General features: G+C 42.1%; 1 protein-coding gene across 4 annotated transcripts in view; it reads left to right on the top strand.

Moving 5' to 3' along the window:
• Positions 1-1,347: 1,347 nt before the first annotated feature.
• Positions 1,348-14,292, top strand: part of hhat (hedgehog acyltransferase) — a 122,615-nt gene continuing 109,670 nt past the window's right edge. The window contains exons 1-5 of one of the 4 annotated variants that reach the window (XM_055928571.1): positions 1,348-1,694; positions 2,730-2,858; positions 3,795-3,862; positions 4,044-4,157; positions 4,281-4,475. In XM_055928571.1, coding sequence (XP_055784546.1) covers positions 2,741-2,858; positions 3,795-3,862; positions 4,044-4,157; positions 4,281-4,475 — 495 coding nt within the window. In that variant the 5' untranslated portion in view covers positions 1,348-1,694; positions 2,730-2,740. Of the gene's footprint in view, positions 1,695-2,716; positions 2,859-3,794; positions 3,863-4,043; positions 4,158-4,280; positions 4,476-14,292 lie in introns of those variants that run through there. The other 3 variants (XM_055928562.1, XM_055928553.1, XM_055928580.1) reach the window with 3 other exon arrangements.

Below are 14,292 nucleotides of genomic sequence, written 5' to 3'. Positions count from 1 at the left end.
TAACCAGCTAAACAGCGTTTGGAGTTGCAGTACCTTTCTAGCTAATAGGCTATGTTAGTGTTTACACTTCCTCTTCCAATTATAATGTGGGGAGGTCAAAATAATGAAAAACTATCTACAAAATGTATTAATTTTAAAATGTTGATTACTTTCCCTTGACATTATCGTTAACCTGATGGGGTCGGTTGGCAAGGGTCATGGCTAGAAGGGATCCAGATTTTGTCAGAATTGACTTTTCGTATTTTATTTATTTATATTTAACCTTTATTTAACTAGGCAAGTCAGTTTAAGAACAAATATTTTTTACAGTGACGGCCTACAAAGGGCAAAATACCTCCTGCGGGGACGGGGCTGGGATTTTAAAATTGTTTAAATAATAATAACATGTAAATATGTAGCAGGTTTAGGATAACTTACGCAGCAGTTTATGATAATTAACGTGGCAGGTTATTATAATTATGTTAAAGTTAGGAAAAGAGTTAGGGTTAGCTAAAATAAAAATAATAATACAAATCTACATTTAACATAAATTGAACAAAAGCTGGATTCCATCTAGTCATGCCTGGGCAAGAAAAGGTTGAAGACCCCTGAGCCTATGGCATTTCATGGGGTAGATCCTTTAAATCAAATCAAATCAAATCTTATTTGTCACACACATGGTTATTAGATGTTAATAGGAGTGTAGCGAAATGCTTGTGTTTCTAGTTCCGACCATGCAGTAATATCTAACAAGTAATCTAACAATTTCACAACAACTACCTTATACACACAAGTGTAAAGGAATGAATAAGAATATGTACATAAAAATATATATGGATTAGCGATGGCCGAACGGCATAGGCAAGATGCAGTAGATGGTATAGAGTACAGTATATACATATGAGATGAGTAGTGTAGGGTATGTAAACAGTATATAAAGTGGCATAGTTTAAAGTGACTTGTGATACATTTATTACATCCAATGTTTAATTATTAAAGTGGCTAGAGATTGAGTCAGTATGTTGGCAGCAGCCACTCAATGTTAGTGATGGCTGTTTAGCAGTCTGATGCCTTGAGATAGAAGCTGTTTTCAGTCTCTCGGTCCCAGCTTTGATGCACCTGTACTGACCTCGCCTTCTGGATGATAGCGGGGTGAACAGGCAGTGGCTCGGGTGGTTCTTGTCCTTGATTATCTTTTTTGGTCTTCCTGTGACATCGGGTGGTGTAGGTGTCCTGGAGAGCAGGTAGTTTGCCCCCGGTGATGCGTTGTGCAGACCGCACCACCCTCTGGAGAGCCTTACGGTTGTGGGCGGAGCAGTTGCCGTACCAGGCAGTGATACAGCCCAACAGGATGCTCTCGATTGTGCATCTGTAAAAGTTTGTGAGTGTTTTTGGTGACAAGCCGAATTTCTTCAGCCTACTGAGGTTTATTCGTTGACATTACTAGTTATCTTACAGACTGTGGCTTTCCTCTCTTATGAAACAAATTTAAGCATATCGATATAAAAATATGAAAGTACATCAAACGGGTCTGCATTTTATTTGATTGGCACTGAATTCATCCAATCATGTCCAATCAGCAACCAAGGAAAATGTGGGCGGAGATTTCCTGAATCCTGAGCGTTCGACAATATTCCAAGGTAGCGGTGTTCACTGTCGGTCTACAGGCAAGGCGGAAGATATAGCTGGAGGCATTTCTTTGTTTCACAATGCATGTGAGTAACACGGTTGTTGCTCTCTGTTTTAGCCAATGAGTGAGTATTATGCTCAGTAATCAGCCTAATTTGTGCCAGTCGGGCTCGCTAATATAGGCATTGCTACAGCGTAAACAGTGTAAAACGGTGTGAAGTTCTGAAATCGGTTCATTTCGAGTACATCGCCGTGCACTGCACACGCGAACACAGATGTTGGCTTGTTATACCCTGTTCCTGGAACACAGTCATTAGTAGGGTCTCGTCTTTGACACACTAGCCTATTGTTTCCAACGACGATTGTGGTATGCAGCGAATATGAACGTGGTCCCTCACTCACCTCTGGCACAAAATGAGGTGGATGTTTCGTTTGACTATTAAAGCTAGAATCCTTAGTTGCTACATCAATTTTTTGGCTACCCATTGATTCTTGAAGAATATAACTTATTTGTGCCTCATGAGCTTAGTTCAACTGTTTTACGCTCAACTGTTGTACGCCATCAGAACCCCAAATATATAAGCTTGCTCTACCCCAATGTTTGTAAATGGAAGCAAACGCTGTATAGCTTCAAAATATGGTTAAATATTTTGATATTAGTTAGTCTGTGCATCCGTATCTCATTCAAAACAGAGTCTGTGTCAAGCTTTCTTTCAATTAAGGACTAGCTTTAAAGGCACAATCTGTTAGGTGTCTACTAATTTCAAGTAATGAATTAAATATCTCCTGTTTTGAAAATTATGATAGCTTAAATACAACTGACCTATATAAGTACTTATAAATAGCCTATATTACCTTATAACCTGAAACCTAATGTCCTATAATTAGCGTACACCATTGTTTGTGTTTCCCTCATAGGAGACTGCAAAAAGTATGCATCAAATTATTATAATGAATAGGCTACCCTATAGGTTTAACATGTTGGAGAGAAAAGTAAGGAATGTAATGTTGCTCTCATGGAGTCAGAATGGTCCTCTATTTGTTGTTAGTGAGGGAGAAATGTGACCTATAAAGTGGCTGAAACTTCTAATGTCTCTCACTCTTCCCCATGGTTGCTCCAGTCTTGGCACTGATGGCCAAACAGAGCTCAACCCTTGCGGCGTTGCCGAGAGCAGAGGTCTGTGCGTACTGGGTGCTCTCTTTTGGCTCCCATCTCTACTCATTCTATCAACTGCACATATTCTCCAAAGGTAAATGTACTTGTCTTAAGATAAAAAGGTCTATCAATTGGGTCATTGTTTACATTTTTTCCAGACTGAAGTCTGCTGTATGCAAGATACCTGACTTACCACCCTCTGTGGCCTTGTATTAGGCTACTTACTTGTAAGTGGAGACCTTGGCTGTGATGTGCAGTTTTTGCCACTAGGTGGGACTGTGGCACTGTTTCATACCCCTTTGCAGAAAAGTGAGCTGTCAGGGGAATCTGTGATGATTACAACTCACTCCCTTTCCGTTCTTACCATTGACTCCCTCTCAGAGATCTGAAAGGTTCCCAAACTCTATCCTGGGGACTCCAAGAGGTGCACGTTTAGTTTTTTGCCCTAGCATTACACAACTGATTCAAATAACCAAAGCTTGATGATGAGTTGATTATTTGAATCTCCTGTGTAGTGCTAGGGCAAAAACACAAATGTTCACCTCTTGGGATCCCCGGACCGAGCTTGAGAAATGCTGGTTGAGGGAGTGGCTGCGTTTCCGAATTCTCTGGAAGCATCTTACCGTTTAGCTAAAAATTGACAATCCATTCACATACTCTGTTTCACCTGTAAAACTTGAAGAATTATCAGTCACGATTGACAGTAGGAAATGTGAAGGGAGGGTGACCACAAAAATGTGTGCGTAAAGTAGAAGTAAACTAACATACGCAGAACATGACAGAGATTTTTTTGCTCTGGGTTAGAGGCTTCCAGTTGGGCGGAACGGGGCGCTTACCTTCAGAAACGTAGCCCCGGCGTTATCTTGAAATTAAAACCATAGGACATCAAACATAGTTCCCCACAGAGCTTGTCATACTTCATAGTAGAGTTCTTCAAGCCTCCTGGCAAAACTTCGGAATAAAAACTGAATGATTGAAACTGTACAGACAATGTGAGCAGATGTCACTAAAATATGCTCTCTTTTCCTAGAGCATGAAGCAGGATTGGAGAGACAGTTCCAACTGGAGAAAGGCTTTCTAATATGGGGGCATAAAAAGGTGAGTATAATTTATGGCTGTTGGGGTCTACAAACATTGTACGACTTTCAGAGGTGCGTAAATTATTATGTAAAAATAATCCAGAGGCCTGTAATTAAATAAAAAAAAGTATTCCTAGGGTGTGTCATATGGCATGACATTTTCAGACTGGGCCCATTGTAAAATGAGTTGTCTGTGACAGGACCCTACAGACTTTGAGTGGAGTTTCTGGAGTCACTGGGCTAGAAAGTCTTTGCTGTGGACTTTGTTGGGCCATGCCGTGGTCTCCAGACTAGCCAGATTCTTCATTCCTGAGGTATAATATACAAGGAAAACATCAGCTGAAGTGGGACCTTAACATTCTTACCCCAATATTTTTCCAGACAAATTAGAACCAAAATACTATAGCTTTGATGCTTTTTTTGCTTTTCAACATCAGTTCAGACTGACAGCTCTGTTGGCCTATGGTCTCCTTGCGGCTTGCTATGCAGTGGGGATTAAAGGAGTGGGCGTGGTCCTTGGCCATCTGGGCCTGTCATTGGCTGTTGCCCAGCTGTGTAACCCTGCCCTGTCCTGGAGCTGTGCCCTACTGCTACTTTCCACACTCCACATCCCCCTACTGCAGGAGATACAAGTGAGTCGCACCTCTTTTTACTCAATCTCTTGTGTGCTCTCTCTTTCTCTCATCCACCCACTGCAAGAGATACACACCTCCCTCCCTCCACACCTCCCTACTGCAGCAGAGTCACACAGACCGAAGCAGTTGTTCCCTAGTTTGATTTTACAGATACGAAGACAAAGGCCCCCAAAGTAATATCCAGGCCCTCTGGCATCAAGATTACTTGATGTCTATTGTCACAGGATAGAGAATTTAAAAACCATTGGAAGCCTAATTATTTTAACCAGGTGTGTCAGTCTGCCTGTTGCCGTCCCCATTCCCTTGTTGGTATCTGTAAGTAGGGAGTCACGCCATTGTATATTATGTCATCTTGTTGAATAATGTTCAAATTACATATTGACTCTTGGAGGTGCCAAGTGTCCATATCTTTGACATATTTGTGTGTTGTGTGAGAGTGTCGTTGTCTGTGTTTCTGTGTGTGGTTGGCACATTTTAATATTGCTTTTTGTTATTGGGGTGCTCAGCCCCTCACACCACTCCCAGCCCCCTGTTATTGGGGTGCTCAGCCCCTCACACCATTCCCAGCCCCCTGTTATTGGGGTGCTCAGCCCCTCACACCATTCCCAGCCCCCTGTTATTGGGGTGCTCAGCCCCTCACACCACTCCCAGCCCCCTGTTATTGGGGTGCTCCGCCCCTCACACCACTCCCAGCCCCCTGTTATTGGGGTGCTCAGCCCCTCACACCACTCCCAGCCCCCTGTTATTGGGGTGCTCAGCCCCTCACACCACTCCCAGCCCCCTGTTATTGGGGTGCTCAGCCCCTCACACCACTCCCAGCCCCCTGTTATTGGGGTGCTCAGCCCCTCACACCACTCCCAGCCCCCTGTTATTGGGGTGCTCAGCCCCTCACACCACTCCCAGCCCCCTGTTATTGGGGTGCTCAGCCCCTCACACCACTCCCAGACCCCTGTTATTGGATACCTGACTGAGTGCATTTCTTCACAGATGTTTAAACTGGGTCATTCCACCAATGAAGTGCCTTTTGAATAGTGGATCTTGGTGGATTTTTTTTATTTCACCTAATTTTAACATTCTTCTATAAAGAGCACATGTTCACCTTAACTATTTAAATTGACACACTGCTGCTACTTGCTGTTTATTATTGATGCATTGTCACTTTACCCCTACCTACATGTACAAATTACCTCGACTAACCTGTACCCCCGCACATTGACTCGGTACCGGTACCCTCTGTATATAGCCTCGTTATTGTTATTTTATTGTTACTTTTTTTCTTCTTATTCACTGTAGTTTATTTAGTCAATATTTTCTTAACCAACAACGAAGTTCAATAAATAGTTAAGTGCTTGTAACTAAGCATTTCACGGTAAGGTACACCTGCTGTTTTCGGTGCATGTGACAAATACAATTTGATTTAATTTAATAAAAATACAAAAAATCTTCCCATCTCAAGATGTTAAATAAATAAATAAATACTATTAGTGCCAAATAAAGTAAGGGGGAAGACGAATTCATCTTAAATCAAACATAAATCCCCTTTTTACTGGAGGAATGGAAAGCTTGTGTGCAACAGGGAGGGGAAAGTGAATATATATATATATATACACTGCTCAAAAAAATAAAGGGAACACTAAAATAACATCCTAGATCTGAATGAATGAAATATTCTTATTAAATACTTTTTTCTTTACATAGTTGAATGTGCTGACAACAAAATCACACAAAGATTATAAATGGAAATCAAATTTATCAACCCATGGAGGTCTGGATTTGGAGTCACACTCAAAATTGACACACTACAGGTTGATCCAACTTTGATGTAATGTCCTTAAAACAAGTCAAAATGAGGCTCAGTAGTGTGTGTGGCCTCCACGTGCCTGTATGACCTCCCTACAACGCCTGGGCATGCTCCTGATGAGGTGGCGGATGGTCTCCTGAGGGATCTCCCCCCAGACCTGGACTAAAGCATCCGCCAACTCCTGGACAGTCTGTGGTGCAACGTGGCGTTGGTGGATGGAGCGAGACATGATGTCCCAGATGTGCTCAATTGGATTCAGGTCTGGGGAACGGGCGGGCCAGTCCATAGCATCAATGCCTTCCTCTTGCAGGAACTGCTGACACACTCCAGCCACATGAGGTCTAGCATTGTCTTGCATTAGGAGGAACCCAGGGCCAACCGCACCAGCATATGGTCTCACAAGGGGTCTGAGGATCTCATCTCGGTACCTAATGGCAGTCAGGCTACCTCTGGCGAGCACATGGAGGGCTGTGCGGCCCCCCCAAAGAAATGCCACCCCACACCATGACTGACCCACCGCCAAACCAGTCATGCTGGAGGATGTTGCAGGCAGCAGAACGTTCTCCACGGCGTCTCCAGACTCTGTCACGTCTGTCACATGTGCTCAATGTGAACCTGCTTTCATCTGTGAAGAGCACAGGGCGCCAGTGGCGAATTTGCCAATCTTGGTGTTCTCTGGCAAATGCCAAACGTCCTGCACGGTGTTGGGCTGTAAGCACAACCCCCACCTGTGGACGTCGGGTCCTCATACCACCCTCATGGAGTCTGTTTCTGACCGTTTGAGCAGACACATGCACATTTGTGGCCTGCTGGAGGTCATTTTGCAGGGCTCTGGCAGTGCTCCTCCTGCTCCTCCTTCCACAAAGGCGGAGGTAGCGGTCCTGCTGCTGGGTTGTTGCCCTCCTACGGCCTCCTCCACGTCTCCTGATGTACTGGCCTGTCTCCTGGTAGCGCCTCCATGCTCTGGACACTATGCTGACAGACACAGCAAACCTTCTTGCCACAGCTCGCATTGATGTGCCATCCTGGATGAGCTGCACTACCTGAGCCACTTGTGTGGGTTGTAGACTCCGTCTCATGCTACCACTAGAGTGAAAGCACTGCCAGCATTCAAAAGTGACCAAAACATCAGCCAGGAAGCATGGGAACTGAGAAGTGGTCTGTGGTCACCACCTGCAGAACCACTCCTTTATTGGGGGTGTCTTGCTAATTGCCTATAATTTCCACCTGTTGTCTATTCAATTTGCACAATTGTGCGTTCCTGGTGTAACTCGGGCAGTTGTTGTTGCCATCCTGTACCACAGGTGTGATGTTCGGATGTACCGATCCTGTGCAGGTGTTACACGTGGTCTGCAACTGCGAGGACGATCAGCTGTCCGTCCTGTCTCCCTGTAGTGCCTTCTTAGGCATCTCGCAGTACGGACATTGTAATTTATTGCCCTGGCTTCATCTTCAGTCCTCATGCCTCCTTGCAGCATGCCTAAGGCACATTCACGCAGATGAGCAGGGACCCTGGGCATCTTTCTTTTGGTGTTTATCAGAGTCGGTAGAAAAGCCTCTTTTAGTGTCCTAAGTTTTCATAACTGTGACCTTAATTACCTACCGTTTGTAAGCTGTTAGTGTCTTAACGACCGTTCCACAGGTGAATGTTAATTAATTGTTTATGGTTCATTGTTTCCCCATGCTTCTTCAGTGTTTAAACCCTTTACAATTAAGATCTGTGAAGTTATTTGGATTTTTACGAATTGTCTTTGAAAGACAGGGTCCTGAAAAGGGACTTATCTTTTTTTGCTGAGTTTGACATTTGAGCACTTTGTCCACCACTGCCTAAAAGTAGTGTACTATATAGGAAATAGGGTGCCATTTGGGACACAGCCTGTGTTATCGATTAGCTGAGCCCAGAGCAGAGTAGACGCCTGTATCAGCACTTTGTCACTGTGTCTGTTATCTGACTATTGGCAGTCCAGACTGACTGATGTTGTCGATTCTGTCCATTATGATCCTGCTCCTTGTCTCCTCCACCTCTTCCTTTTCATCCTCCTCCTCATTGTCCAGTGCTGAGATGACCTCAGTGATTTGGTGTGTTTAAACATCGATGAAGTCGTCCAGTGATAAAAAAAAAAAAAAAAAAGAAAGTTTAAATGTTTAAACTTTTCCTGTTGAAAAGCGATATACCAAGTATAAATAAAGTAATGTACACACACTTAAGGGTACAAGTACATGTTGTAGAAGGACTTTAAGGTCCCTGCTCTCTCACCCACTGTGCTGTCTCATCTTGCATGTCGACCTGCCACTCACAATTCACACTGAGGGAGAATCGCTTCCTCTCTGTGATGACAGAGATCCACATCTAAAGCCTCTGCAGTACCTCTGATGGATCTGTCTAGATTGATGTACTTAAGTGTCTGCCAGTCTCTTTGGAAAATAATAGTTCAGTAATGTCAGGCATGGGTGTGGTTTGTGTAGTGCTCTTGCACTGTTCAAGGTGCGCCGACATGATTTAACAAAAAATGAACTTGTGTCTAGTACAATTGTTCAGCTGAAAGCAGACCTTTTTGTGCATTTTTCGGGGGGAAACTTTTGTGGCTTTAACCCAGCTGTTACAGCACCAGAAAAACCCTGGAATGAGTGTGTCCAAACTTTTATCTTTAATTTACTGTTTTCTACATTGTAGAATAATTGTGAAGACATCAAAACTATGAAATAACACACATGGAATCATGTAGTAGCCAAAAACGTGTTTAAACAAATCAAAATATATATTATATTTGAGATGTCTTGCCTTGATGACTGCTTTGCACACTTGGCATTCTATCAACCAGCTTCATGGGGTGGGGGCTGGATTCACAGAACCTTAAGAGGAAATTTCTTCATAACTGCCATTTTTTCCCCTTAACTTTCTTCTTAAGTCTATAGATAAGCAAAGTTGCTTTTCCTCAAAGGTTATTGGAAATTTTATTGCGCTATTTCTTACGTTTCTCATTAAGCAAAAATTGAATAAGAAATTTGATTCTTGAAAATAAAGATTTGGAAATGATCTTAACTCCAAGAAGGCTAAACCCTTATTTTAAACTCAGGGCAGTGAGAGAAAAAGCTCAAGAAAGCAATTGACCATGTTTAATTCACTCAACTTGATCTGAAAGGTTTAGTATTGTTGATTTTAAACCCAAGAACATATTTTAGAACCCTAATCTCAGTATGAAATATGCAAACATGATTGCCATTCCTAGCTAGATAGCTAGCTAATTGGTTGCCTCGCAACAAACATCTTAAGAAGATTAGTAAGAAGATATTTGAGAAGTTCATAAGAAAATCATTCAATCTTAAGCTATTAGTGAGAAATTGCATTTATTAACTTTTTTTTAAAGAAGCTTGTTAAGTTTTTGCGTAAGAAGTGTTTTGTAAATCTGGGTCCAGGAATGCATTTCCTCCTTAAGGCGTTTGAGCCAATCAGTTGTGGTGTGACAAGGTAGGGGTGGTATACAGAAGATGGCCCTATTTGGTAAAATACAAAGTCCATATTATGGCAAGAACAGCGCAAAATTAAATGACAGTCCTTCATTACTTTAAGACATGAAGGTCACTCAATGTGGAAAATTTCAAGAACTTTGAAAGTTTCTTCAAAGTGCACTTGCAAAAAACATCAAGCGTTAGGATGAAACTGGCTCTCATGAGGTCCGCCACATGAAAGGAAGACCCAGAGTTACCTCTGCTGCAAGGGATAAGTTCATTAGAGTTACCAGCCTCAGATTGCAGCTCAAATAAATGCTGCGCTCCCGAGTTGCGCAGCGGTCTAAGGCACTGCATCTCAGTGCTAGAGGCTTCACTACAGACCCTGGTTAGATTCCAGGCTGTATCACAACCGGCCATGGTTGGGAGTCCCATAGGGCAATGCACAATTGGCACAGCGTCGTCCAGGTTAGGGTTTGGCCGGGGTAGGCCGTCATTGTAAATAAGATTTTTTTTTTGACTGACTTGCCTAGTTAAATGACGTGACTTAATTTTTTTAAGACATCTGTTCAGAGGAGACTGTGTGAATCAGGCCTTCATGGTTGAATTGCTGCAAAGAAACCACTACTAAAGCACACCAATAAGAAGAGACTGTTTTGGGCCAAGAAACACGTGCATTGGACATTTTAGACCAGTAGAAATCTGTCTTTTTGGTCCGATGAATCCAAAATTGAGATTTTTGGTACGCAAAGTAGGTGAACGGATGATCTCTGCACGTGTGGTTCCCACTGTGAAACATGGAGGTGTGATGGTGTGGGGTGCTTTGCTGGTGACATTGTCAGTGATTTATTTAGAATTCAAGGCACACTTAACCAGCATGGCTACCACAGCATTCTGCAGCGATACGCCATCCCATCTGGTTTGCGCTTAGTGGGACTATGACCAAAAACACACCTCAAGGCTGTGTAAGGACTATTTGACCAAGAAGGAAAGTGATGGAGTGCTGCATCAGATGACCTGGCCTCCACAATCATCTGACCTCAACCCAATTGAGATGGTTTGAGATGAGTTGGACCGCAGAGTGAAGGAAAAGCAGCCAACGAGTGCTCAGCATATGTCGGAACTCCTTCAAGACTGTTGGAAAAGCATTCCTTTGAAGAATCTACAATCTTTTGATTTAACCATTTTTTGGTTACTACATGATTACATGTGTTATTTCAGTTTTGATGTCTTCACTATTATTCTACAAAATAGTAAAAATAAATAAAAACCCTTGAATGTGTAGGTGTGTCCAAGCCTTTGACTGGTACTGTATATGCTGTAAGACCAGGCATCACACCATAATTTTTTCGCTTAATCATATCACAATCAACTTTTACCAGTTGAATGTAGACGCAATATAATTGAAAATATTTTTTTCTCAAAATTGTATAAAACCTAATTGGCATATTATCTCGTTAAATATGTGCCTGGAAGGGATGAGAGCCAAGCCTATGGGTTTGTAGCTTTAACCCTGCAGCGCGCACACACACATCAACGGATTAATGGACTGCTAAATGTATGTTTTTTTTCTTTTTTTCTTGCTTTGTTAGTTCTTTTCTATATTATGTATATCTTTGAGAAGCTACCCAGGAAAGGGCTGAAAAAAAGCTCATATTAATATATGTAACATCCAAAATAAGGTTCATGTAATCAATAACTTGCTAACATCATATCACATTAATATATTAGCTCTTTCTGAGACTTAGATAATTCCTTTCATACTGCAGTAGCAATAATCAATTACATGTATTTATGAAGCCCTTTTAACATCAGCAGAGGTCACAAAGTGCTATACAGAAACCCAGCCTTAAACCCCAAACAGCATGCAATGCTGATGTAGAAGCACAGATATAACATCTATAGAAGAGTGAGTAATGCTTATGGGGGAGGTGTTGCTAAATACACACACGCACACACACACACACACACACACACACACACACACACACACACACACACACACACACACACACACACACACACACACACACACACACTACCATTCAAAAGTTTCGGGTCACTCAGAAATGTCCCTCTTTTTAAAATAACATCAAATTGATCAGAAATACAGTGTAGACATTGTTAATATTGTAAATGACTATTGTAGCTGGAAACGGCTGTTTGTTTTTTTAATGGAATATCTACATTGGCGTACAGAAGCCCATTATTAGCAACCATCACTCCTGTGTTCCAATGGCACGTTGTGTTAGCTAATCCGAGTTTATAATTTTAAAAGGCTGGCTGATCATTAGAAAACCCTTTTGCAATTATGTTAGCACAGTTAAACTGTTGTGCTGATTTAAAGAAGCAATAAAACTGGCCTTCAGACTAGTTGAGTATCTGGAGCATCAATATTTGTGGGTTCGATTACAGGTTCAAAATGGCCAGAAACAAAGACTTTCTTCTGAAACTCGTCAGTCTATTCTTGTTCTGAGAAATTAAGGCTGTTCCATGTGAGAAATTACCCGCAAAACACAAGTCTCAACGTCAACAGTGAAGAGGCGACCCCGCGATACTGGCCTTCTAGGCAAAGAGATGTTCTGCTTTTTTGACACCACACTCCACAAAGCAAGTCTTGAAGGCTCTAGTTTTTGCTTATCTTGATCATTGTCCAGCCATGTGGTCAAGTGCTGCTACGAAAACCTAGTTAAGCTGCAGCTGACCCAGAACAGAGCGGCACATCTTACTCTTAATTGTAATCAGAGGGCTAATATAAATACTTTGCATTCCAGTCTCTGAGGAGAGACTGACTGCATCACTTCTGCTGTTTATAAGGAACAGTGTGTTGAAAAATCCAAATTGTTTGCATAGTCAACTTATGCACAGCTCTGACACACACACACACACACACACACACACTTACCCCACCAGACATGCCACCAGGGGTCTTTTCATAGTCCCCAAATCCAGAACAAATTCAAGAGAGCGTACAGTATTATATAGAGTCATTATTGCATGGAACTCCCATCTCATGTTGCTCAAATGAACAGCAAACCTGTTTTCATAAACAGATGAAGCAAGACCTCACGGCACAACGCCTCTCCCCTATTTGATCTAGATATATTTTGTGTATGTATTGATATGTAGGCTGTGTGCCATTTTTTTTGAAATATGTTGGTCTGTTCTATTAAGTAATGTTTCATGTGGACCCCAGGAAGAGTACCCTCGGCTTTCAGCCAATGGGGATCCATATGAAATACAAAGAATTGCATATTTGCACACTGGATGAAGTGAGCCAAATATTTTGGTTTCATTTTGTTATGACAGCCAGGGCCGGACTAACTCAGACATGTGTTTCATTTTACATTTACATTTTAGTCATTTAGCAGACGCTCTTATCCAGAGCGACTTACAGTAGAGTGCATACATTTTATTACATTTTACATATTACATATTACATACTGAGACAAGGATACCGGCCAAACCCTCCCTAACCCGGACGACGCTATGCCAATTGTGCGTTGCCCCACGGACCTCCCGGTTGCGGCCGGCTGCGACAGAGCCTGGGCGCGAACCCAGCCCAGCCTGGGCGCGAACCCAGAGACTCTGGTGGCGCAGCTAGCACTGCGATGCAGTGCCCTAGACCACTGCCCCACCCGGGAGGTGTTTCTGATGTTTGGTATACTCAGTGTATGTCCATTTTAAATGTGGTTAAAATTCATGAAATGTAAATTGATCAACTTAAGAAAATATACATTTACATTACGTTTTTATGTTTACTTTTTGATAGTACTCCCTTTGAAGGACCAAGAAATCTCAAAATTGCTAAGTAGATGCAAAATGGTCATTTCAGCCTGGCCTTAAAGACATCATTATACAGTGGATGATTAGATGATTACTATGTTACATTGTTTTTCTCTTTGTTTCTTTAGAGTATGTGTTGATTCATCTGTCCTTTCTTCACATGGAGAGAAGGAAACTTGCTCTCCTTTCTCCTAACGCAGTTAACCATGTTACACAGTGATTGCACTATCGCTCTCCCTCCCCTTAATTACCTTATGATGAGCTTAATATGCAATAGATATCAACAACGGCTCTCACTGCAATTCTAATATCCTGATGATCATCATGCACTCCCTCCCTTTATTTCTCTCTCTGCCACCCCGTATGAATCCTGGGGGAAACATATGTACAGTTCCTTCAGAAGGTCAGAAAGTATTCATACCCCTTGACTTATTTCACATTTTGTTGTTAATTATTTTTTTTCTTCAGCCATCTACAGACAATACCCCATAATGACAGTGAAAACATGTTTTTAGAAATGTATGCAAATGTATTCCAAATTAAATACAGATATCAATTTACGTAAGTATTCACACCCCTTTGCTATAACACTCCAAATTGAGCTCAGGTGCATCCAATTTCCTTTGATTGTCCGTGAGATGTCACTACAACTTGATTGGAGTCCACCTGTGGCCCATTCAATTGTTTGGAGATAATCTGGAAAGAAATATGTGTCTATATAAGGTCGCACAGTTGACAGTTCATGTCAGAGCAGAAACTATACCACGAAGTCCAAGG

This window comes from Salvelinus fontinalis, chromosome 1 (assembly GCF_029448725.1).
Source record: "Salvelinus fontinalis isolate EN_2023a chromosome 1, ASM2944872v1, whole genome shotgun sequence".
Classification (NCBI taxonomy): domain Eukaryota; kingdom Metazoa; phylum Chordata; class Actinopteri; order Salmoniformes; family Salmonidae; genus Salvelinus; species Salvelinus fontinalis.
This window is presented reverse-complemented; position numbering and strand designations above follow the sequence as displayed.